A 23,099-nucleotide genomic window follows, 5' to 3' on the forward strand; every position below is an offset into this window, starting at 1 on the left:
ATTCACACTCCGCAACACCTGCTGGCTCACAATTAGTGCTTAATCATGTGGATAAAAGCTCAGGCACTGAGAGCTCTGAATGTTTCATTAATGGGCTGTGGTGTTACAGCGACTGATTACAGTCACTAATCTGCTAATGGTCTGTTAATTAAAGCTGGAGACAAAGCAACTGCCATGCTTTCTATAGAAAAAGAGTGTGATCTGAGCCAGGTTAGTGCGATAGCACACAAAAAAAAAAAAAAAAAAAAAAAGCTCAGAAGCTTGTTTGGCACGTTCACTGGTGGTAATAAGTGTGGTATGTTTTAATAAAGTCAGGAAGGAGGAGGAGGGGAATTATTCTGGGCTGAAAAGACTTGTTTTTCTTCATGGGTGCACAGTTGAGTTTCTCTGCGTTCTTTTCTGACAGAGATTGAACAAGTCCTTCCTGCACGGCAAGATGTGCTCACATGAAACCGCTGTGAGGGTGTCACCAGCACGTAGAAACCACCTCAGCGCACAAAAGCAAAAACAAAGATATGCCTTGAAGGGAAAACGTGCAGCTTTTTGACTTGGAAAAAAAAAAAAATACTATTAAAATCGTACAGTAATAATTCATATAGAGCAGCTATTCATGAATGACTATTTTCTCAGAAGTCAAAGAAAACTTGCATTTCCAAACTAATATCTGTGGATATTGGAGTTATTATGGAGTAGTAGAAATGGCTGGGCACTGTGAGCAAAATATTTTGCCTACAGTCCAAAATTAATACCTGCCATGTAACATACAAAGAATGTTGTGGCATGCGTCCAGCCCCACAATGATGGCCACGAGCAGGAAGGCAGGAAGGCGGGGCCAGAACACCCAGAGGTGATGAACCTCGGCGAGGACGGCAGGGAGAGAAGTGTATGAGAGTTCAAACTGATAAACAATGTGCGGTAAAGGGAATGGAAGTGAAAGAACCCATTTGGGTGTTGTACAGAACCCCTTTCAAAAAGGTTCTATATAGAACTGTCTAACACATTCATGCATATTTACCATCAATCTGAAGAACCTTTTCATGATGCAAAGAACCCTATAATCATACAGAGGGTTCTATTAGTGTTCATGGTTCTATACAGAATCATTGTCCTTACTAAACAACTCTTGAAGCACCATCTTTAAGAGAGCATTTAAGAAAATCTGTGCTTTTGATGGAATATATGGATATAATGGAATATTTACTTATAGGACAATTATAACAGGATTACTGTCACCTGTGGTCATTTATACACGGTTCATTTTATAGCAGATAAAAAGTTTGCTGGGATCTTTATTGACAGATAAGAGAATGCAGTCTGTAAGATTAAAAAAAAAAAAAAAAAAAAAAACACCACACACCTAAGTGTGGAGGGGGTGGAGCACAAAGCCCTAGCTCCCCCAACCAATGCAAGTCACGAGAGTGATAGCGGGAGGAGGAGGACGAGCACGCTGGTGCACCACAAGAGGCACCAGAGCAAGGAGCGAGGCTCCGAGCTCCGCCACCCAGGCCTCGCCCCATGTTACGCAGCAAGGACGCTTCACTACACCTCACGGTCGATGCGGGCGGCCAAGCTGCCAGCTGGGGGCGGTAACGAGGAGGCGGAGCTGCAAGCTCTCGTTCCCTCTCGGCTCTTTTTAAAAAAAAAGGCGCTTACCTGAGCGCCCGAGCCAAGAGGGAACGAGAGCTCACCCCTCGGCCTCCTTGTGGTGCATGCCACAAATTTGTACACTGAAAAAAATATCTTGCCAAGGATTGATTCAGCTCATATTACTCATTTTGAGACCGCTGTAAAATAAGATTATTCGGTTTATTTCTAGATGTGTCTTACTCCTTGTAAGTCCTTTGTCTCATTCAACAGGCAAAAATTGTGGGTGTCTAAAGCATAGTTTCATGAAATAAACAAGATTATCTGCCAACAGAATAAACCAATTCCTCTAGATAAATGGCTTAAAACAAGTAAAAACATCTGAAAATAAACTAAATCTTATAACAATCTATAAAACTCAACAAAGCTGCACATTACATAACAAACCAATGTTAGTTAAATCCTATTGGGTGCAGTTAACTAAAAACACTGAGTGCTTGAGAGGTCCATCCCGTTTTTGTGCATGAGGGCACTATTTTAAGCTAAAAACAAGTCGTTTGGCGACCTCTAAATAAGAATGCTGTCAGCAATCACATATCAGCAAGCAAAATCTTGTCCAAACTAAAGTGTCATTTCAGTGAAACGAACAAATGTTTGTCACTGTGACAGATGACATCGTCACTGAGGGCAAAGCACCTTGGCTAATTATTGTTCAGGGAGTGGGAAAAAAAAAAAAAAAAAAAAAAAAAAAAAAACCTGACACCAGCTCACAACAACGACAAAAGGCAATTACGCACTGTCATTCATCACGCATGTATGACAATGCTGAAAATTCTGTAAAGCTGGGCGTGAACTTCACAACTTAAAGTCTTCTAAAACGGACAGCATCACAAATGAATATGGGGTTGAGAAACACAGGCATCACAGTAAGAGCTGGAGAATTTCACTAAACTGCCAGCTGATTTATTTTGTGAAGAGAGTGCCTTGACATTGCGATTGACATAATTCATTATAAACATAACAGAATTATAAACAGGATAAAAACTCTTCTTCGCCTTCATAGGGATCTTTTTGTTCTCTCTCACACTACAGGACTTGAAAGTTTTGAGTCCTAAAAATTAAACATTGGCCTCCAATCAACCCGGAGCCTGACTGGAAGGCTAAAGATTGACCTGTTTCTCCTCCAATCTAATCTTCCGTGCTGTCAACTGTTTCTGATTGAGCTCCCATCCTGTCCGATTGTGATAAATTTGTCTGAAGGGGCAAATTCGGGGTAAAATTGGGCCAAAAATCGTGTAGCATGAGAGCAGCTTGAGGCAAAAGCATCAGAACTGAAAATACTTCACAAACCTACTAGTTTATAGAAAGGCCTCACTTTCATGCTCATTTCCAATAGTTAATTGAACTGAGGTCCATACAGGGCCAAAACAACCTGGCCATGCTCCACCCACAAATGTTTTTTCTTAGCTACTGTTGCTAGGTTGGACAAGCTCTACAGACTAAAGGCAAAAATCCTATTCAATCTAAGAGTCATCGTAGGACAAGACAGGGGGCAGTTTTCTGTTGTGTTATTGAGCTATCGTTAGTACGGTGACATTTCAATTGCAGTCTGACTAGTTTCAAGTAGCCACAATCCACCCAAAGGAGAAATGTCTCTCTGAAGATCAAGTTCTCGTTATCTGAAGGAAAAATAAAGTATTTTGTTGAAGGAACAGTTCTGTGAAAAATCTAATTTAACCAATTTCCCCACTTACTCCAGATGTAGGTCTGACATGTCTGCCTGAATTTGTTCAATTTACAAATTTTGCTTCTTTCGTTTAGGACTGGAGCTGCAAGGCTAACGCTGCTAATAAACAGTAGAACTAGTAGTCAACCAAACAGCACAAATAATTCCTGTAAAAATGTGTCAAACATAACCAAGATATCTTTCAACACACTTGAACTGCATCCATTTCCACATTAATGGCATGCAGACTTGATGTGGTTTAGGGCTCAGCATGACTTGCTGTGGGCTCTGAAAATGAACTATACACTTGTCTCGGCTGATCCGGTACGTCTGGGTTAAGTAAAATATTGTGTACATTTTTTTTTTTTTGCCAAACCATTCCATTAATGAAGGATCACTGTGTTCTGAAGTCTCTCTCATCAACCCACCTTAGGAGAAACAAAGGGATTAATATCAGCATTTTCTTCCAAGAGGTTCTGGAGACAAGAGTAGGAGTTCTCCTTTACAGAGACAGACAAGGGGTTCTCAACTTTTTTTTCGGTGCACTCCCTTTTTTTTAGGGTTAAAATATCTTGGCGACACCCAGACCCCCTCTCCCTTCCGCTGACCTGGTGGGCCACCTCACATGCACACAAGTAGACGCAAGCACAGACGCAAGCGGAACCGATTTGGGGAGGTTTTGGAGGGAACATGCAGTCCAGCAGGCGATTATCATTGGCTGGTTAACAAGTTTGTTTTTTGCAACTGTAAGTGACAAGTGACCATCTGTTGACTGAAGAATGCTGAATCCTCCATTCAGTATTTTTCAGAAAATCGTGGCATTTGTCCTCTTGTTTAAAATCAGCTGATGCTTCCCATGTTCGTGACCTCACACGGTTAAAGTTCACCTAGACTTAACGCTAAACTGCAGATACACGTTTCCCCACATTCTTGCGTCCTTTTGCCCCCCAAGCATACTGGCTATTTTGCCAGGCAGATTTTAGTAGTGTTCTGCTGACTGTAGTGTCACGGCCCCCTGGTTAAGAACCCCTGTGTGAAAGATCGATTTCCGATCATGTAGAGGAGCCATATACGAAAATTATGAGATTCATACTTTTGCGATGGAGATATTATTCAACTGCAGTGGGCGAGTTAAGAAAATGATGCCATCTGTGAGACAACTGTCTCATACGGAGTTCAAACAAGACTCCAGCCACATCTCTGAAGTGAATGAGGTTAATGGGATCTTATCACAGAATATTTCTTTCCAAGATGCAAGGGTTTTGTCTACGTTCAGTAAAGACTGTCCAACCTATAAACAATACATTATCATGACAGAATCTTTTTCCAGAGTAAGGATGTGTCAATTTATTTCTCTTATGACGTCCACTCTTATGCAAAGAAAGACATCTTACCTTCCTGATTCCTTGCAAGCAGTCAAGAATAGTCAGGTTGTATGTGCAATTTCCAAATGACGCGTCCCTGAAAAGAGAGTAAAAAGAACACGTGAGAAACAGAGAAACCCGAGATTGAAAGTATAAGAGAATGAAAAAGAAGGAGCGATAGAAGTGTGAAACCGAGTACATGAAAGCACTTCTGCGTCTGACATCATGTGTGCTTTGCAGACAGTGAAATCTTTTTATTCACTTCAGCAGCCAGAGGTCACAGGTTTGTTTCTGTGGACTCTCGTTTTCCCCCCGTGGGAGCAAAAAGAAAAGAAAGCCTGGCCACATGAACAGTAAATGCACAGGCCTAAAAATAGACCAGCAAACACTGTGAGGGTTTATACAGCCGACCCAGATCATAAACAGTACCTCACTTTTAAAGAAAGTAAACCAGCACTCGCCCACAAATGCAGGGAAATGGGTCACAAGGTCTCATCTACAGATGTGGGCGTTAGTATATACACAGAGAAAGAGACACAGACAAAGACACAGAGAGAGAGAGAGAGAGAGAGAGAGGGAGGGGGAGAGAGAGAGAGAGAGAGAGAGAGAGAGAGAGAGAGAGAGAGAGAGAGAGAGAGAGAGAGAGAGAGAGAGAGAGAGAGAGAGAGAGAGAGAGAGAGAGAGAGAGAGAGAGAGAGAGAGAGAGAGAGAGAGAGAGAGAGAGAGAGATTATTTATTTGAAGAAAAAGGAAGCTTGGTGTAATTTTACTGTCTGTACCGCACTGCAGTACAGATTGCGAATACAGCGCTGTTTGTTTCAATAATTCTGAATCAAACCAAAATAATCAAACCACTGCACAATCTGAGATTGATTCATCAAATAATTTGCTTAAGAATCAGAACTAAACAACATCTGTTGTCACGTTTACACGCCTATAACAAATATATGACTGCTCTATTAAATCAAACGGTAAAGCACAGTGCAGTGGTGGCGAGTGGTCAGCTCATCAACTGACCAGCTCTAACTATTTAGCATCATAGGATCCACTGGTTGCTTTAAGCGTATGCCTGTTTAGGTTTAATTGGTGATATTTTTGGGAGTAGCGGAAATGGGTCAGGCTTCTGCAGGGATCCTGCTCCTGCCACTCCACCCGTAAGGCTGGGCTAATTTCTGCTTTTTAATTAAAAAGTTACAATTACAAATTTCCCTGGTAAATGAAGGAGTTTATTCCTGGAGCAGTTACTGGCAGCACTGCTTGCAGAGACGAGCTGCTTTTTGCCACGTTTTACTGCTTTTAGAGGGCATAAAATCTCCAAACTTGGTTATTCAATTAGATTTCACTAGGTCACGGTTTTGCTTCCTTTTTTGGTAGGATTCAGAACTGCTTTTTAAAATACACTGGAAATAAAACTTTCATACCTAACCCTAATATATAAACAGCCTGATATTCTCTTGAATATTACACTTAAGGCCATCATAATTATGTAATTACAACAGATTAGTCAATTAAAAATAAATTGAAATTTATTATAAAGGTTCTGAAGACTGTGCAAAAGAGGAAGTACTAGCCCTCAAATATCTTGTGTGCATCACTAAAAAAGGGAAACTCACACCAGCAGGATCTCACTAATGCATGCATGTTTGTAGTTCTACATTTCATGCATATAATCTAACATTAAATGTTTTTTGCTTTAAATTAATTGAAGCGGATTACTTGATTAATGATCTAAATAAGTGCTTACTGATATAATTAACAGTGACGGCCCTTGTTAAAATGATAATTTAGTCTAAAAAAAATGAAGCATTTAAATCAGCACTTTCACATTAATGCATCACAGTGTAATACCCTTGAAGAATATTAAAAGTACTGAAAGTTCTGCGGTTCTAAGTCAGCTGGACTGCTCCTCCAGACAATGACCGATGTATGAGCCAAAGCACATGAATTAAACAAACAGTCTCAGGATTACATAACACCTTACCTCTATAACAGACTGAACGCTATCCCTCAGAACAGGAAAAAAAAAACACAGAAAATAAAAGCCAATGTCTGTGTAATCGGCCTAAAGAATTACAACCCTGTCCACTGGGAACATTACACAATATGACTTGCACTGCTAAGACTCGGCTGCAGACGGATTTCGCTAACTTGCTTTTGAAACCACAATCGAGAAGACAGACAAATCTCTCCGAAAAAAAAGGGAAACTAAGCCTATTCTTTCAGTTAAAGTTGCAGCTGAAAGGCTCAGAAGAATGTAGGTGTTAACCACAAGGCATGGAACACATGAGCTCACGTGTGAAACGGCACAAAGCCAGACGCCAGCTGACAGAACCAGGAGCCACACGCCTCAGCGTTACGCAACCTGAACCATACAGCTGATCAGATAATGCACAGATACTGATCCACAGCCACGGTAAAGGCCTGAGATAAAACACACCACAACGGTCGAGGGCTCAAACGGATTAAGAGGTCAGCATCAATGAATGATTCACTTCTAAAGGATAAACAGCGCAAGCTTTAGCCCAGTTTATTACAAAGCAGAATGAAAATGAAGAAACGGGACCTGGTGGACACTAAACATATTAAAACGTCACAGCCCAGGTTTAGAGACAGGCTGTTGGGCCCAGACCCAACATTTTCATCTTTTGTTTCCCCCTGATGTCCATTTAAGACATTTTAAAATTTTAAACATTTTTTAAACTGTGATTTATTTCAAATGTGATTTTTTCAGTGTTCAGGGCGGCACGGTGGTGCAGTGGGTAGCGCTGTTGCCTCGCAGCAAGAAGTGCCTGGGTTCGCTTCCCCGGCTGGGCGACCAGGGTCCTTCCTGTGGGGAGCTCGCGTGGGTTTCCTCCAGGTTCTCCAGCTTCCTCCCACAGTCCAAAGGCATGCAGTCAGACCAACTGGACATGCTAAATTGCCCTGCAATGGACTGACGACCTGTCCAGGATGTACCCTGCCATCCACCCAATGACTGCTCCAGCTCCCCTGCGCCCTGGTAGGATAAGTGGCTTAGAAGATGTGTGTGTGTGTGTGTGTGTGTGTGTGTGTGTGTGTGTGTGTGTGTGTGTGTGTGTGTGTGTGTGTTTCAATGTTCTCTAATCCCTAACAATTAAACAGGTTGTTTGCTGCTTGCTTATGTGTTTGACATTGTATGATACTATTACCCATAAAAGTGAACACATACATGGTGTATAAGCCATATTTAAGGCTGAATTTTACCCACAGTTTTGTCCATTTTTATAGGCAACACTACACTTTGTTTGAAAAGTAATTACTTCTAAATAAGTCCTGATTGTTTCCTAACAGGATTTTCCCTCCTCCTCTGTATCCTCCTTTGTGGAAAGGCCATGTGATACAAGCAGGACACTGCTGCACCCCGGCCTGAGTGACATCATATGGAAACAGAAGGGGGAAAAAGAGGAAACCATGTGTAACAAGACTGGCTAAATCTGGGCTAAAACGCAATGCTGAGAGTGGAAAGAGAAGGAAAGGAATGACCCTTGAACTAAACCCCACCCTTACACTCTGGGGAAAGGGTGTGGGACTCCTCTCTTGAGACCATGAAAGATCATCTTACAACACATTGAAGTGGTTCCTGGATCAGATTTGGAAAGTACAGCAAAATTTCATCCTACTGTCACTTTCGTAAGAAAAGCTCATGAGAAAAACCTCAAACATCACAAGACGTGATGGACCAACAGAAATTTTGCAAGTTATTTTTTTCTTTTGAGTTAAAAGACGTTAGATGCCAAGATATTCATCGATGATTTCAGAGAGGCAAGGCTTTATGAGATGTAGCGTACTTTCTGTTTTTGAGATATGAAATTTACAGACACGGTACAGATACCACCATCTCTTTTTAAGCACAGCCACATAAATCCAAAGAATAAAATAAACAACCAAACACAAAAACTTTTCAATGAGTGAATCTAATGGCTATTCTGCAAACACCTCCCCCTCAAGTCTGCTCAGTGTCACTATCTCTGCCGGATTTCCACCACTTTCCCTGCTGTGGCACGCCAAATATTCGAGCAGCTTGACATCTCTCTCTCTTCTTGCATAAGAGCTGTTCAATGCCAAGCCCCAAAGCCTTAGTGCTGCAGATTAGAGCTTTCTTACACAGCTCTCTGGACCGCTGCCACTTCACTCCCCAACCCCGGCAGCCACTTCCCCGAGAACACACCATACAAGCCCATCAGAGGGTCCTGAACTAATGGAACTTGCAGTCATCCTTCAACAAAAACAAGTTCTCGAAGGTTAGCATACTTCAGCCGCTGGGCTAAAAATAAGACAACAGGTCTTTTGGGCGTTCCCTTTTCTCGTTCCATTGCTCAATGGGTACAAATGACTCTGCTCTACTCCTCGGTGTGTGAAAGTCATATTTTTACCTTCAGATGCTTTTCCTCACCAGCATTTCAACTTAATAACAACAACAACAACAAGCTATTAAGTGATGAACAATACAATTATTCCATCATTTTATTCCAAAATTTGATCCCTACTTTCAAATATGAAACATTTTGGATGCGAATGTCCTTTTAACTTCATTCTCAGTGTGAAGTACTATTAGGATTAGTTTTACATGGAGATGTGAGGTAATGTCTACTTTTAGTTTTACTACTGGACGTCTGTAACGTTCATGACCGACTTACTTAAATAAACCTAAATCTAAATCTAAAAATCTAAATGAGAGAGATGGAAGTGAAAACTTGGGCCCAATCCCATTTCACGCCTTGCCCCCAACACTTAGCCCTACCCCTCCATTTAGGGGTACGGTTGTCCCGATTGTTGTTGAGATGGGTGAAGTGTTGGGGCTATTTGGCCCTTCAAACAGAGATTTTTCAGAGGGGATTTTTACGGAGGGTTATTCCTTATTGACAGAAAAGAGCACGCAGTCTAAAAAACAAAAACAAAAACAAAAAAAACTGGGACTAAAACCCTGACCAAACAGTACTTTATACAGCTTTCTAGATGATTGAAGCATCATCTACTGTAGTGTCAAAATTAAATTTCTTAATCATTATATCCTTATATCAATCATTATATCCATCTATTTAAAACAAAATTAGATGTATATTACTGAAAACAGTAGTTATAAACAGCAGTATACCTTTAGCATTCAGGGTGTGGTATATAGTAAGACTCTGCTCTTGCATGACAAGTTTGTGCTGAACTGTAACGGGCAGTTGAGGTCAACATCACAGCTAAAAATAGACCCTGTGAAAGTGGCCATCCAAAAATCCATCAAATTTTGTTCTTGGCACAACAGCAGAAAAAAGGACAGCTGCAGGGAGAGAGGGAGAGAGGGAGAGGGGGAGAGAGGGAGAGAGATCCATTTGGATAAAGTCTGAGGCCAGCACAACCGCTCCACAGCAAAAGAACCTCTTTTTCATTTAGAAGCAAAGGCGAGCATCTGAATCACATTCCAGCCGTCATTAATCCCTTTATGGAAACATACTAAACTCTTCACCTTCACTTTCGTTATTAAGCTCCCAGATCCAGTGACCTGACTGCTTTACTATGAAACTCTTTCAAACCTGCTCAAATTCTTCCCAATAAGAGAGTGAATTCAATTCTTTCGCGCTCATTAGAGGCCTGTCCTTCACCGACAACACAAGTCTATTTAGTTCCTGTATTAACCAATTCCATGATATTACATAACCAAGTTGCTGGGTTGTGTCACCAGGGGTGCCATGGCTACCGGAGTTATGAGAGTGGCACGCTGACAAAGCGCTTTTCATGGCCAGAAGAGCTCTACAGTCACTAACAAGCACAGCCCTGTGATGAGACAAGAGCCCAATTAACCCTAAGAATGGACGGGGCAACAAAAAAACCCATCAGCAATGGTGAGGAAAACCAATAAGGACTGATGCAAATGTCCTCAAATTTGGACCTAGACTCCAAATCCAGTCATAAACTTCATCCCTGGCAGTTATAATCTGTACAGTCAACACCAATGGCTGCGATTTGAATGCTTCATTACTGAAGCCTCAGGACACCACCGTACAAACGCAAACAAACTGCTGGGAGCTTTAGTTTAAAGCAAAGTTTCAACCAAATATCAATATAAATAATTGAGCCCCTCCAAGGAAAATAAAACAACTTATCAGTTATTTTGTTTACTTTTAAGGTTGCACAAAATAAAGTCAAATTATGCTTTATGTTTTAGTGGCCGCTTTACTTTAAATACAAGTCATACACAATTGGATGCCACGCTTATATGATTTTTACAAAAGATTTCACATATACTGTTATTCATTGCAAGGGCTCAACTGTCTTGTTGGCAAAAATGTCTCAAATTAGGGCTATGCCAAAAAAGTAGCAGGCATGTTTACAAAAATACTGTAAAAAACTATGTATAGTCATTTTTATTCAGCATTTCACATAATGCACTAAATACACTAAATGAATTCAACAGACTTTCATAAAGTCTGTCAGTGTTCTTTACTGAAATTTCTCATGATCACCATTAATATATTCCTATTTATCTGAAATACCCATTTTCTATTAACTCAGAATTTGAGTTTTTCTTTTTAATAGATAGCAATCAGAAATATGTGGATGTCAGAAACCACACAGGATATTGGAGTGGATTCCCCTTTGTTGTTTATTTGTGCAATAATTGAGATTGAAGAGTGTATAGATATAGTAATACAGTTAAATAAATAAATAAAAACGTATCATACAAAACTCCAGGCTGTAAGCAACTAAAGGAGCATCCTTGGCTGTCTTGGCTGACTGGCTACATTTAGGATAAGGGAAACTAAGAAAAATCTGATTTTTGGTGGAACCATTGCTTTAAAAAGGGACAATTCAAAAGTGCTAGAAAATGAGAACTGCTTCTTTGAGATTTCCACTAGCCCATATAATAACCATAGTACACTGATCACTGATGCAATCATTGGTGTAATGACTAACCAAAAAACTGTTTGCTCATTAATATAAAACATAATTAAGGCACTGACGAGGGCACTACTGAGCAAACCTGGAGGCAAGATAAATATTTGCGCTCCTGCAAGTTCGGACAGGCCTGGAGGATCAGATACGGCTGTATCAACACCGTAACTCAAACCTGACTACCAGACGAATCTGAAGCTAATCTCCAGGACCATAAAGTTTGAGAAAGACTGCCAAGGGCTTCGGAACAAACTCCCACGCAGTGTGAAAACAGCACGCAGCACAAGTGGAGTGAGAGTAGCTAATTAGAAAATCTGCCGCTACACATGTTTTTCACCCACATCTCAGCTCAGAGACTCTAAAGCTAAAACTGAGGGTCAAGAGTAGTGCAAAATCCCAAGTGATGAAACATCGCTGTCTAAAATAAGGCTCAGAGAGATGAAAATAAACAACTTCTGGGAATGTTTTCCCTCCCCACTACATTTTCTGAAATGCAAGAGTTAACAAATCTTCTGGGAAACCACTAAATACAGGTCGATAAAAGCTATTCAGCTTCTTGTTCAGCATTACTGATTTACAGTTATAATCTCTTACTGAAGGTCAGAGCAAATGGGTCAGCTCAATCTTCACTTGGCTTGCACAGTTTCTGTGGTGGTCTTCAGAAGCTAAACAGTAGCTGTTCATATTTTTGCACACATATAGTCGAAGAAAGTTTGCAAGTTCAAACCACAGATCTTTGAAAGCGTCTTAAAAGTTTACAGAATGGTAGATTTATTGTGCAGAATCCTCAGTTCATTAACTTCAGTCAGTAGGAGCTAAGGCTGAACGATTTGGAGGACAACTGCAAACTGCAATGTGTCATACCAGTACTGCCACTGGATCGAAATGTGATTATTTTCTATAAATTAAGAGTCCAGGTCCCCCGTGCGGTGCGCGCACGGTCGGTTGCTAGGAAACAGATATGACAGTTGATTGTCGACTTCGATCGAGTAAGTTAAGATTTCCTAACCGGAGAGAAGAAGCTATAAGACAAGATTCCCCAATAAAGAAAAAAACCTGACAGGTCAAGATCTTAAGACAAAAACATTGGAAGTGTCTGTAATACGGCCTCAGCAGATCCATTTTTCCAGTCTGGAGGCCTTCGTGCGGAATGACGGGTGCAAAACAACGCTAAACAACAATGGACAGAAATCAAATTGCAGCTCTTCCAATCTGAAACTCGCACTCTTTCAAAACTACAGAAACAATGAATTGCTCAGGCCAACTACTGCGCTGAAGTTAACCCAAGACCCATAAGCCATGATCATACTCGGTATTAACGCCCATCTCAAGTGATCTGGTCATAAGTGGACAGCGTATCGCAGCGTACACCTGGAGTTTCCATTTATCTCGTCTCCAGTGACCACATCATAAATATTTTTCACGATGTCGCAGCTAACGTAGCCAACAAGGAATGAACTTACCACCAATTAGCCTAAACTGCATACCTGAATAATCACACATTTGCCTCCAAGACTAGTAATCTCAAGATAGAGGTGATCAATTTGGAAAAAACACATCACGATGCTTAAACATTTTCATGATATACATCAGAATACCGTAAGAGACCAAACAAAACACCTGTTTGTTGCTTGAGGAGGAAAAAAAAAGGAGGCAATGCAGCTGCTTTCGTCTCTGTGGTGAGGACACAGCTGATTAAGGTGGTCATATGTTGCTGCTGCTGATGCGTTTAGCATTCACTCTACAAATTTTATGTGGTAATGTATGTCCCTGACCACCTCCGGTGCACTAGACTTTCTTTATGCCTGTATGAGACACTGTGCTTTTATAAATCAGATGACCCAAGACTTGTTAATGGCAGGTGGGAAAAGGACTTTACTATTCCAATGCGCCACAGCTTAATCACCTCTTCTACTGCACGGACCTGTTAGCAAACGCAGGCATCGCATTAAACATATTCTATTCTATTTTACGCATTTGTAGTGAGCTTTGATATCTAACACTGTATCTAACACATCCAAAATGCATGGAAAAAGTAGTTTAATTCATGTTTTAGTAGTCTGCATGTCATCATTCTGCTGTATTTGCACTCAACTCAGAAAGTAGTGTTATTAATACAGTAAACCATTCCTGTTTGCATTGTTGGTCTTGCATTTTGTTGTTTAACATGCCATATTTATTGTTGATTTACATGAAAACATGATGCTACTAAAATGGCTTTGTGGCAATAAAAAATTAAAATGTTATTATTATATTATTATTATTATTATTACTGAGAAGAGGAGCAGGAGTGTGCTTAAGGTTTGTGTGCTACTGATGGACTGGTCAGAAACCAACAGAATACTAAGTATATCAAACTGAGGCACTTATTCTTACTGCTTGTCTTTATTTGGATATTATGCTTAAAATCAGCAAGATGGACAGGACGTTGGTGCATAATACTAACATCTCCACAGGACTTTCCGCTGTTCTGAGCTTTAGCAGGGGGGCGTCTTTGAGCCTGCACTGCAGTAAAGGCACAGAAGCAGGCTGGAGCAGAGATGGGACGGCCGCATGGACATGACTCCACAGCTGGCCTTGCCAAGTCACAATGTGACTTATTCATTACCAAGAGGCTGAGAATAGGGCCTCCGTCCTATTAAAGACACAGTCAGTCATTCTCTTTGTCACACTACACACACACACACACTGTACCCCCCCTACACAGGCTAGAAGTAGATTCCCATAAGTACAGATCAGCTTTCACATGTGTACACCATTCATTTCAGGCATAATTAACACCTGACCTACACATAGCAAAACGCCACAAGGTTCCCTTCCATTCTTCTTCTCCTTATTATTGATTATGACAAACAACAACAACCACAACACTAATATGACTCTAGCAGTCAAACAAACTGCTCAGTTTCTTGATAGTTTCATACACTTAAAAGGGATCTGTTCCTTCTATTCACTTAAAAAAGAAAACTACAAAAACGAGGACTTGCTCTCCAATTCCAACACATTTTTATGTGTATATGGACATACTGAATTAAAATCATTGAATAAAATCATCAAAATTTGCAGGCACCCCTGCTTAAGGTGGACATTTTTTGCCAGTTTAAAACAAAAAGAAATGCAGTAAATTACAATAAAAATGCATTTGCAAATTATCAATGAAAACAGAATAAACTGATGAGAAACTGGTGAAAAAAAAATACTCATCAAAGAAAAAAAAAAAAAGCAAAAAGGTGGTACTAGACTATAAACAGAGGGTGCTTACAGCTTGAGCTACTGATATATTTGCTGTCTCATGCTTACAATATAAAATACAGCCATAAAGCTACACAAAACAGCACTGAGACGCTGCTCAACAGGAAATATTTCTCTGTAAACTTGTTCCACAGGGTTTTTATGAATTCTGTTCTTTTGGACAGCAATGCATTGTTATGCATTTCAGATTTCAGTCATTTACGTCAGTTTAATATTGCAGCTGAGTGGACACCTGCCAACTGACACATTAGAAATGGAAGACTCTCCATGCGTTACTGGCATACCACTAGCCCCTCTTCATAAAACACAAACAGTGCTACAACCTCCATTCATGTGGGACAGAATCTTGTCTTTGACCCATTCACAAATCCTACAGCACAGATTCTCTCTGGACACCATCTGTTCTGTCCTGTTTTCATTCATTCCCTTCTGTTTACCAGCCCTCAATTCCAAGTTACTGTCTATTACGAGTGTAATAATTTCAACAACGTATTGAAACCTAAAGCTATCGCTGACACACCCCTCAACCTTGTCTTGTTTACTGTCTTTTGTGGAAACTGTTGTCAATGAGGAAATCTAGGAACCTGGGTGCACCCAATCAGAGTAAAGTGGGCAGAGTGGAGGGGCAAGTTTTATGCATGTCCCCAGACTCAAATGACTGGGCTTTTTTTCCTAAGAAAATGCTTAGAACTTCCAAGAGACCTTATTTCAGAAATCAACAATCTATTTGAATCTTTGTCTAACAACCAAAAACAATATCGATCTTAAGAACATGTACCGTCTATACTAACTGAACTAATCCACACAATCAAGGGCAGCACTCGCACTAGCAGCATGCTCACCTTCACTTAAGGGCAAAGACCCTCTGGATTTTAATGTTCTAGGTGGCATGTCTATTTGGGATAAAGCCCAACTCTACACAGGCTGGATTACATCAGCCCCTGACCTGGCTGTACTATAATCCCAAATTAAAAGGCAGAGATTGGCAGTTGGCAGCAGTGAGATAATCTAGCCCTGTGGCAATCTCTGGCATCATGTAACACAGCCAAGTCGACTGTTTGTGCTTTTGTCTCTGTTCAAACATGACCGAATTAAGCACACTACAGAAAACCGTCAACTGTTGGCAAAACTGAACATTCATAGAGAATATGTTGCCCTTCATTTATTTTCTGTGGAAAATGTAGCTCAAGCCTATTAAAATCTGAAGCAGTAACAGGGCCAGATATTTTATGCCAAGGCAAAGCAGATTAGAACATGGCGTGCCAGGAGAGAAGTAATGATTGGGCGATGGTAGGGAAGCACCGGCTGCAATCTGGATAGGATGCTTCTTGTTTTGGCTTTCTGACAGCAGTGGTTGGTGTGGGACATTTTCTGACATGAAGCAGAAAACAGGTCATAGACAAATCCAGAAACACACACAAAAGAACAAGGTGGTGTTCACGTGCTTGAGCCAGAGTCTTTTCTTCTCCCAGTGGCGTGAGGGGGTAATTATGGGGCATTTGATGTCTGAGAACGTCACACTGTGGCTCAGGTGACTCACAAATAGGGCAAGAGAACACAGCCTCTAAACACAGAGCACAATAACAAGCGCACATACGCATGAACACGCGCCTATTCAGACCGGCCGAAAGAAAAAACTCTTCATTGCGGAGTTAATGGCAGGGCCACATGCCGCGTAACCTGGGTGCTGACTGCTCACCTGAAGGGCAGGTATGAAGCGTTGGAGCCGGAGATCAGAGCTCTGTAGGCCTCCTCCGGCGTCTTCTTCAGGTAGATCACCTGTAAGAAACAAAAACATGATATGTAATTAGGAAGGACGAAAGGAAATGAGTGAAGCAGGGAGAACAGAAACAAGAAAGGAAAAGTAAATAATACAGAAAAAGAAAAGGTCCCCCAGGCCCCAATGACGGCTGCAAGAGCTGGCGAAGAGACGTGGCCCGAATCCCTAACACCACCAAGTGACGGGAGTGACAGCAGGAGGAGGATGTTGATGATGAAGGCCATGAAAGGCATGAAGGTGTGATGAGAGTCCTGAAACTCCACCGCCCCTCAATCACTCGTGGTTCTCCTCTCTCCGCTGTCATCGCAGGGCTTCGACCTCACTCTGGGTTCTGGCTCCACCCTCCTGCCAGCTCTCGGAGTCGTCATCAGGGGCCTGGGGATGGATGCATGCCACAAGAAGTACGAAGCAAAGAACAAAAAAATATGGAAAGAAAAAAAAAAAAAAATAGAGGGAGAAAGCATAAGGATGAGAGAAAAATTGAGAAAAGGATTAAGAACAAATGAAAGAAAAGGTGGATATAAGGAAAGAAAGAAAAAAGATGAGGGAAAGAAAGAGGGCATCAGCATGAACATTATCTCCGCTTATTCTGTCCTGAAACACAGACAGATCTGAATCAAATGCTGCCATTTTGATCATAAACTGTAAATGAAAGCCGAGATACTCTGTCTCGTGATTTCCTTACACTGACCGAGTTAAACCCGAGTTAAACTTCGCTGAGGGTGCTCATCCTCCTCAGAGGAAGTGCTCCCTCACTCCTGCACTAATTACACCCCCCCACACCCCCCCCTCCTCCCTCCCTTCTGGGAAGAAGGTGACGAAGGCGGAATGTGGCACAGAGACGACACTCAGTGGATCAGCATAAAGAGGCTTTCTCAAGCTGGGACGACTTGTCATGGTACAGTGCGGCCGGCGGACGGAAAAGGTCACTCTCACAAACACACTGCGGGAATCGGCGACTCATCTCTACACTAACACCTCTCCCAGACAGAGTTCGTGAGAACATGACACAGAGAGGGAGAGAGAGACAGAGAGATTCTAATGAGATTTCAGCTCATCGACAGCTCAGTAGACTAATGCTGGTATCACGACTCCAGAATATTCCAGTACAGCTGTGAAACATAATAAAGCCTTGATTAGTTGTTGTATAAGAGAACTTGCTTTATATAAATAAGATCTGTTTCATAAGAGGACAGTATTTTATACTGCATGAAATATAATAAAAATTAAAACAAGCCCACAATGAGGACAGAACATCCATCCTTGGAAAATATCCCCGTCATCTTACAGCACCTTCCTCACAACATCAGCTTATAAGATACTTTTAGAAATGTACTTTTCTAGTGTTGAATGAAATGGAAACATTAAAATAAGGAATAAGCCATTCCTTACTTTGACTGCATCAAATAGACACTACATTATCGTATCGCACTGAGAAATGGACTTTGTGAATCATTGGATCCCTGATGTTTTGGTGTATTCAGTTTCTCATTTTCTGGAGGTTTGTATTCACCTTCTGTGTGATGTATTACACATCATGAAGATGTTTCCAAGCAATGCAATGCTGCATTTCTTCCATTCCGCCAATGCAGTATAACAATATTTGAACACATCTTCATAGGTATGGCAATACTGCACCAGCAAAATACTGCATTTTTGCCATATCGCCAATGCATAAAATACAGGTATTTATCTAGAACTAGTCTTCAAATCCAGTTTCTGATCCTGGATATTGTAATCAGTTGGTGGTATTACTTAAAACCGCCAGTCAGTTCCAGTGATGACTAAATCCAGAACCAGAAACTGGATCAAAAGGTCTAGACTTAAACCTCGAACATCTATAGAAATGCTCTTTTAGGTTCTCATGGTAGTAGTTCTCAACCCCAGTCTGAGAGCCCCTGCATTGCAGTTTTGGTGTAACTAACTGATTTGGCTCATCAGCTCCCCATCAAATCGCCATCCTGTGTCAATAACTCTGCAGATCATTGGCAAAATACATCGTCATCATGAAAAGAAAGACGGAAGTTTCCTCAACTGCATGTGGTACATCATGGAAGTATGGTAACACAGCTGATGGAAGGCCAAGGGTCCAAAATATTGAACCACGCATCTGTGTGGAGACTGGCTGTGCTCAGCAGGAGGCCTCCAGCTTTGTTATTCCTGAACGAGCTCATAAAATATGGAACAGCCAGACAACAAGATCCGCCTGCAGACGCGCAGATTAAGCGCTGCAGCCATCAGAATGGAAACCATGTCTACGTTCGTGTTCATGTGTTCGTTTTCATATAACTTCAGACCAAAAGAGATATAAATATGCAGGAAAAACAGGGAAAAATTAATAACCTGCAAGAACAAAAAAAAAAAAAAAAAAAAAAAAAGGATTAGCTTTTCTCTCTTTTTTTTTATTTTAAAAACAGCCCCAGAAAACTGTCTATATAACAATATATAGAAGTGATGCTTTCCACACCTCTTATGTTCAGTCTTTGAAGTTGGTTGCATTTTCTTTCTTATGGTGCTGGACCATGCAGTGATGTTGCAGCCTGGACACTAGGGTGTTCAGTCTATAGATCTGCAAACAGCTGCAGTGTTTCTGATTTTCTTTTCTCAGTAAGAGCTCCTTGACAGCTACAAATCCTTTCAGACCCATGGCGCTGAGTGGTCTTCTCACAGTGGAAGGATGGACAGAACCATCTGTGGATGTTTTCAGATCTGAAGCAGCTTGATTTTCTCCTTTCTCTCAAAGATGAAAGCTTTAAGTGCTGTTTATCTGATGGGGACATTGTTTTGATCCACCAGATCTTGCATGGTTGTTGGGAGACCCATTTTCTCCAGTTTTGTGCTTGTTCCCCCCCACTTTTCCTTTGCCAGGGTAATGAAGGGTGGTCTCTGATTTATAAGCATTGTAGGAACTAATGAAAATTACACCTCCTCATGTCCTGACACAGCCTAAAAAAACATTTGTGTGTCCACCATGTGACCCACTGAAAATGCTGCATCCCTGTGTCCAGCTGTTCCACCAACTCCTTTAATCTGCCTCACATGGAAAACCAGGGCAAATGTATTAAAGGGCAAAGAACATCTGCATTTGGCAGAGGAGCCCAGGCCACACATGACAAGATCAATAAAAACCCTCTTAGAGCATGAACATGGAGCCAGGCACACACATACATGCACATGCATAGGTAATGACCATTATGGTTCAACTCAAGACCATATCAATCCGTCAATGACGGACTGATGCTGCACCTGGCTTTCCTGCATGAGCTTCACTAGATAAGCATTTATCAGCAACATGGGACACCAGCTGAACCAGGCACAACAGCAACCGATGGACAGATGAGCTTACAGTCTAAGAGAAAAAGATCCAACCGAAGACTCAGCCTGGAGAGACGACTTAATAAGCGGAAGTTCAGCACAAAGAGAGCTCTGCGGTCAGGGTTTTTTGTAGGCTGCAGGTATTTTTTTTTTTTCGTTTTCAAAGGGAGTTAATTTAAGCCCAGGATCAAGGTTCATGCTAAATTGAGCCTGACTGCCAGGGCGTGCATATCCCCGAGAGACTGACGTTGAGGAAACAGTCTCTACTTAGAACAGCCACTATGTGGCAGATAATTAGCTTAAACACTGAACATACAGCCCCCTCCACTTGAGCGCTAACAAACTCTACTCACGACATGGAGCGATGGTGATACTGCATTCTGCAAGGGAATTCTGGGAATGTGAACATTTCAAACGCAAGATAGGATTTTTTTTGTGGAATCACTTTCATAATACGACTAATAATTTGGGTATAAAAAAAAGAGCTTAATACTTGTTAATTAGGTCATAATACCTTAATCACCAATAAGCAGCTATAACAACAGTGCAACAGTGACCCTTTATATCTGAGGAACAGGTTTAATACTGACTGACTTAAAAGACAAAGACAAGTTAAGGGAATGCCAAAGATCTTTCCAAATTTCTGCATAATTCAGATATTAACAAAGTCAGTAAGAGTTGTTTGATGTGAAATGGCCCATAGAGAAACTTACCGACTCCTTACTTCACTTTATATTCTTTATTTCGTTACAGTGGTGATGGGAACCAGTGAGTCGCCACATCTATGCAAATATAGCCATTTTATTTACTATTCAAAACCACCAGTGAAGCTACAGTCTTGTATGCAATGCTGATGATGGTAAACCAGTGGTAATCCTGAATAAGTTTCCTTTGGGGTCTATTTTGCCTTATAACACCCTGCATGTAGCCTTCCATCATGAATTTTGGTGGGTTTTTTTTATATGTTTTAGACCAAAGTCTTCACAAAACTGCCTTAGATGTCAGGCAGCAAATTCACAACCACTTCATGAAATAACTGTGAGGAAGCCTTTAGAGCCATTAAAACTCCAACATTCATCACTGCCAGTGTGAACAATTCTGACTTAGTATGTTTCTACAATGGAACATTTAATAATAATAATAATAATAATAATAATAATAATAATAATAATAATAATAATAATTTAAAAATCTATTGGAATGACTTGACATCAACCATTTAATTATAAAGAAATTAAATAATTGGTTGAATTTCCCTTTTAGTAACATCAAGAGCCTTAGTTTAACAGTAGAGATCAATGTGAATGTAATGAGTAACCTTAACTGCATATCTAATATCAATTAGTAAACTAATTTTAATCCATTCAGAAAGCCTTTATAAAACACAGCCTTACTGTACAGTGGTACACTTTCTTCTCCATAACTTATTACAAGGCCTTTTTATTTTGTTCCTGGAGGTTTTCACACCCCTCTTTAGTCCTTTAAGGCCTTTAAGATTGATACGTAAATGACCTCTGATCTGATAGGCCGCCCTGCATTGCACCTCATTCAAAAACCACACTCAGAGCTGAAACACTGAACTTCAAAGTGAGTGGGTGGAGCTAAGCTGCTACAGGCTATGAGCAGAAGAGATGGATATATGTAATGGAGCTGGTTCTCATGACATCACTGAAAAAATTAACCACAAACAGGTCATTTTTGCTGCTTAGTTTCCATGTATAGACTGCATGAGCTGTGTAGTGAGCACTACCTTTAACAACATGTTTACATATTACCAAAAAAGGAAGGGGACAGTCTTTTTTGAGACCTCTGACAAAGTAAGACCTTTAAACGTCTTTAGACGTCTGTAAAACTGTAAGGCGTGTAGTTATGAACATGAACAATAGAAGTTACTGAATAATTCACAGTAGTGCACAAGTGAATAGTAAACCTAGTGCTTTAAGGGAACACAATATCCCTGGAATACAATCTATGAAACTGTAATGGAGGAATTGAACATCATTCCTCCAAAAGAAATCCCTTCAGGTGGTGTTATGATGGTGGTGGAGCCAACATGTGGGACCAGAATTTCCTACAGGTGCTAAACTGAGCTGAGATCTGGAGACTAAGAGTCATGGCACAATTTACATCACTTTCAAGCTTATCAAACCATTCAGTGACCCCCCGTGCCCTGCGGACGGGAACACGGTCATCCTGAAAGAGCCAGGTCAACGGAGGACGATGATAACGCATTTTATTTCAAACACTTTTAATTTGGGTAAAAATCTTAAGACATTAGCCATTTCCTCCACTTTTCCTGCCAAATTTCCTCAGGTCTCAAAAGCAAAATGTGTTAATCTCCCAAAGTATGTTTAGCCCGCTGCTCTTTGCTTAGGAGACCCAGTCATTTTGTTTGTTTTTGTTTGTTTGTTTGGCAAAATAAACAGATAAGGGATGTGATGAGGCAGAACAGCCCATCTTCTTTCTTTGCACGTCATGGAAGTAACTAGTCACTCATCCAACATAGTCGGTCAATGTACCAAGGAAAGACGTCACAGTGGACCTCAATGACCCCAACAAGCGCACGGTTTACCCCAGCCTGACTGTCCTGCTGAAAGATGATGCATCTTTAAAGCCACAGGGGTCATATTCCAGCCAAAGAAAGACATAACTGTGTTAAAGCAGTCTAAAAACCTGAACAGAGAGTCAAGCAGTTGGCGTAGGAACACCAAGATATGCTCCAGAGAAAAACGCAGGAAGACACTCGTACAGACTCACAGGGTCATGGGCAGTGAGAGGACCAGCAGGTTGCATTTCTTAACCTCCTCTATATATAAACACACCACGTAGTGCCTTCTACACTCCTACACACAGTGGAAATGCTGTAGAAACTCACACGTTTAAATACAGCCTTTAACGCACTCGACACAGCTGTAGAAGTGCTAACAGGATGTGGGATTTAAGTTCAAGTGAATAAACACAAATTCATCACAGCACCGTTCTACCTCAGCACTCAGTCTAGAAAATAATCCAGAGAACTGCAGAGCTGGTGAACCACCAGAGTCTAGCTGAATGCTAGCAGGCCTGTAAAAACCAATTTTCTATGTAGGTTTTCACAACATTTCAATCATAGAGAAAGTTTTTTTTTCACAAGTTTAAAAACCTTCAGCCAACATCAAACTTTATAAAAAGCTGTTTTC

At 40.9% G+C, this 23,099-nt stretch overlaps 1 protein-coding gene across 7 annotated transcripts in view; it reads right to left on the reverse strand.

The window, feature by feature from the left end:
* Positions 1–23,099, reverse strand: part of cdc14ab (cell division cycle 14Ab) — a 72,497-nt gene that overhangs the window by 35,545 nt on the left and 13,853 nt on the right. For all 7 annotated transcript variants that reach the window (XM_017701273.2, XM_037545341.1, XM_037545340.1 and 4 more), the window contains 2 exons: positions 16,525–16,604; positions 4,705–4,771 (listed from right to left, as the gene is read on the reverse strand). In XM_017701273.2, coding sequence (XP_017556762.2) covers positions 4,705–4,771; positions 16,525–16,604 — 147 coding nt within the window. The remainder of the gene's footprint in view (positions 1–4,704; positions 4,772–16,524; positions 16,605–23,099) is intronic.

The sequence above is a fragment of the Pygocentrus nattereri genome, chromosome 15 (assembly GCF_015220715.1).
Source record: "Pygocentrus nattereri isolate fPygNat1 chromosome 15, fPygNat1.pri, whole genome shotgun sequence".
Classification (NCBI taxonomy): domain Eukaryota; kingdom Metazoa; phylum Chordata; class Actinopteri; order Characiformes; family Serrasalmidae; genus Pygocentrus; species Pygocentrus nattereri.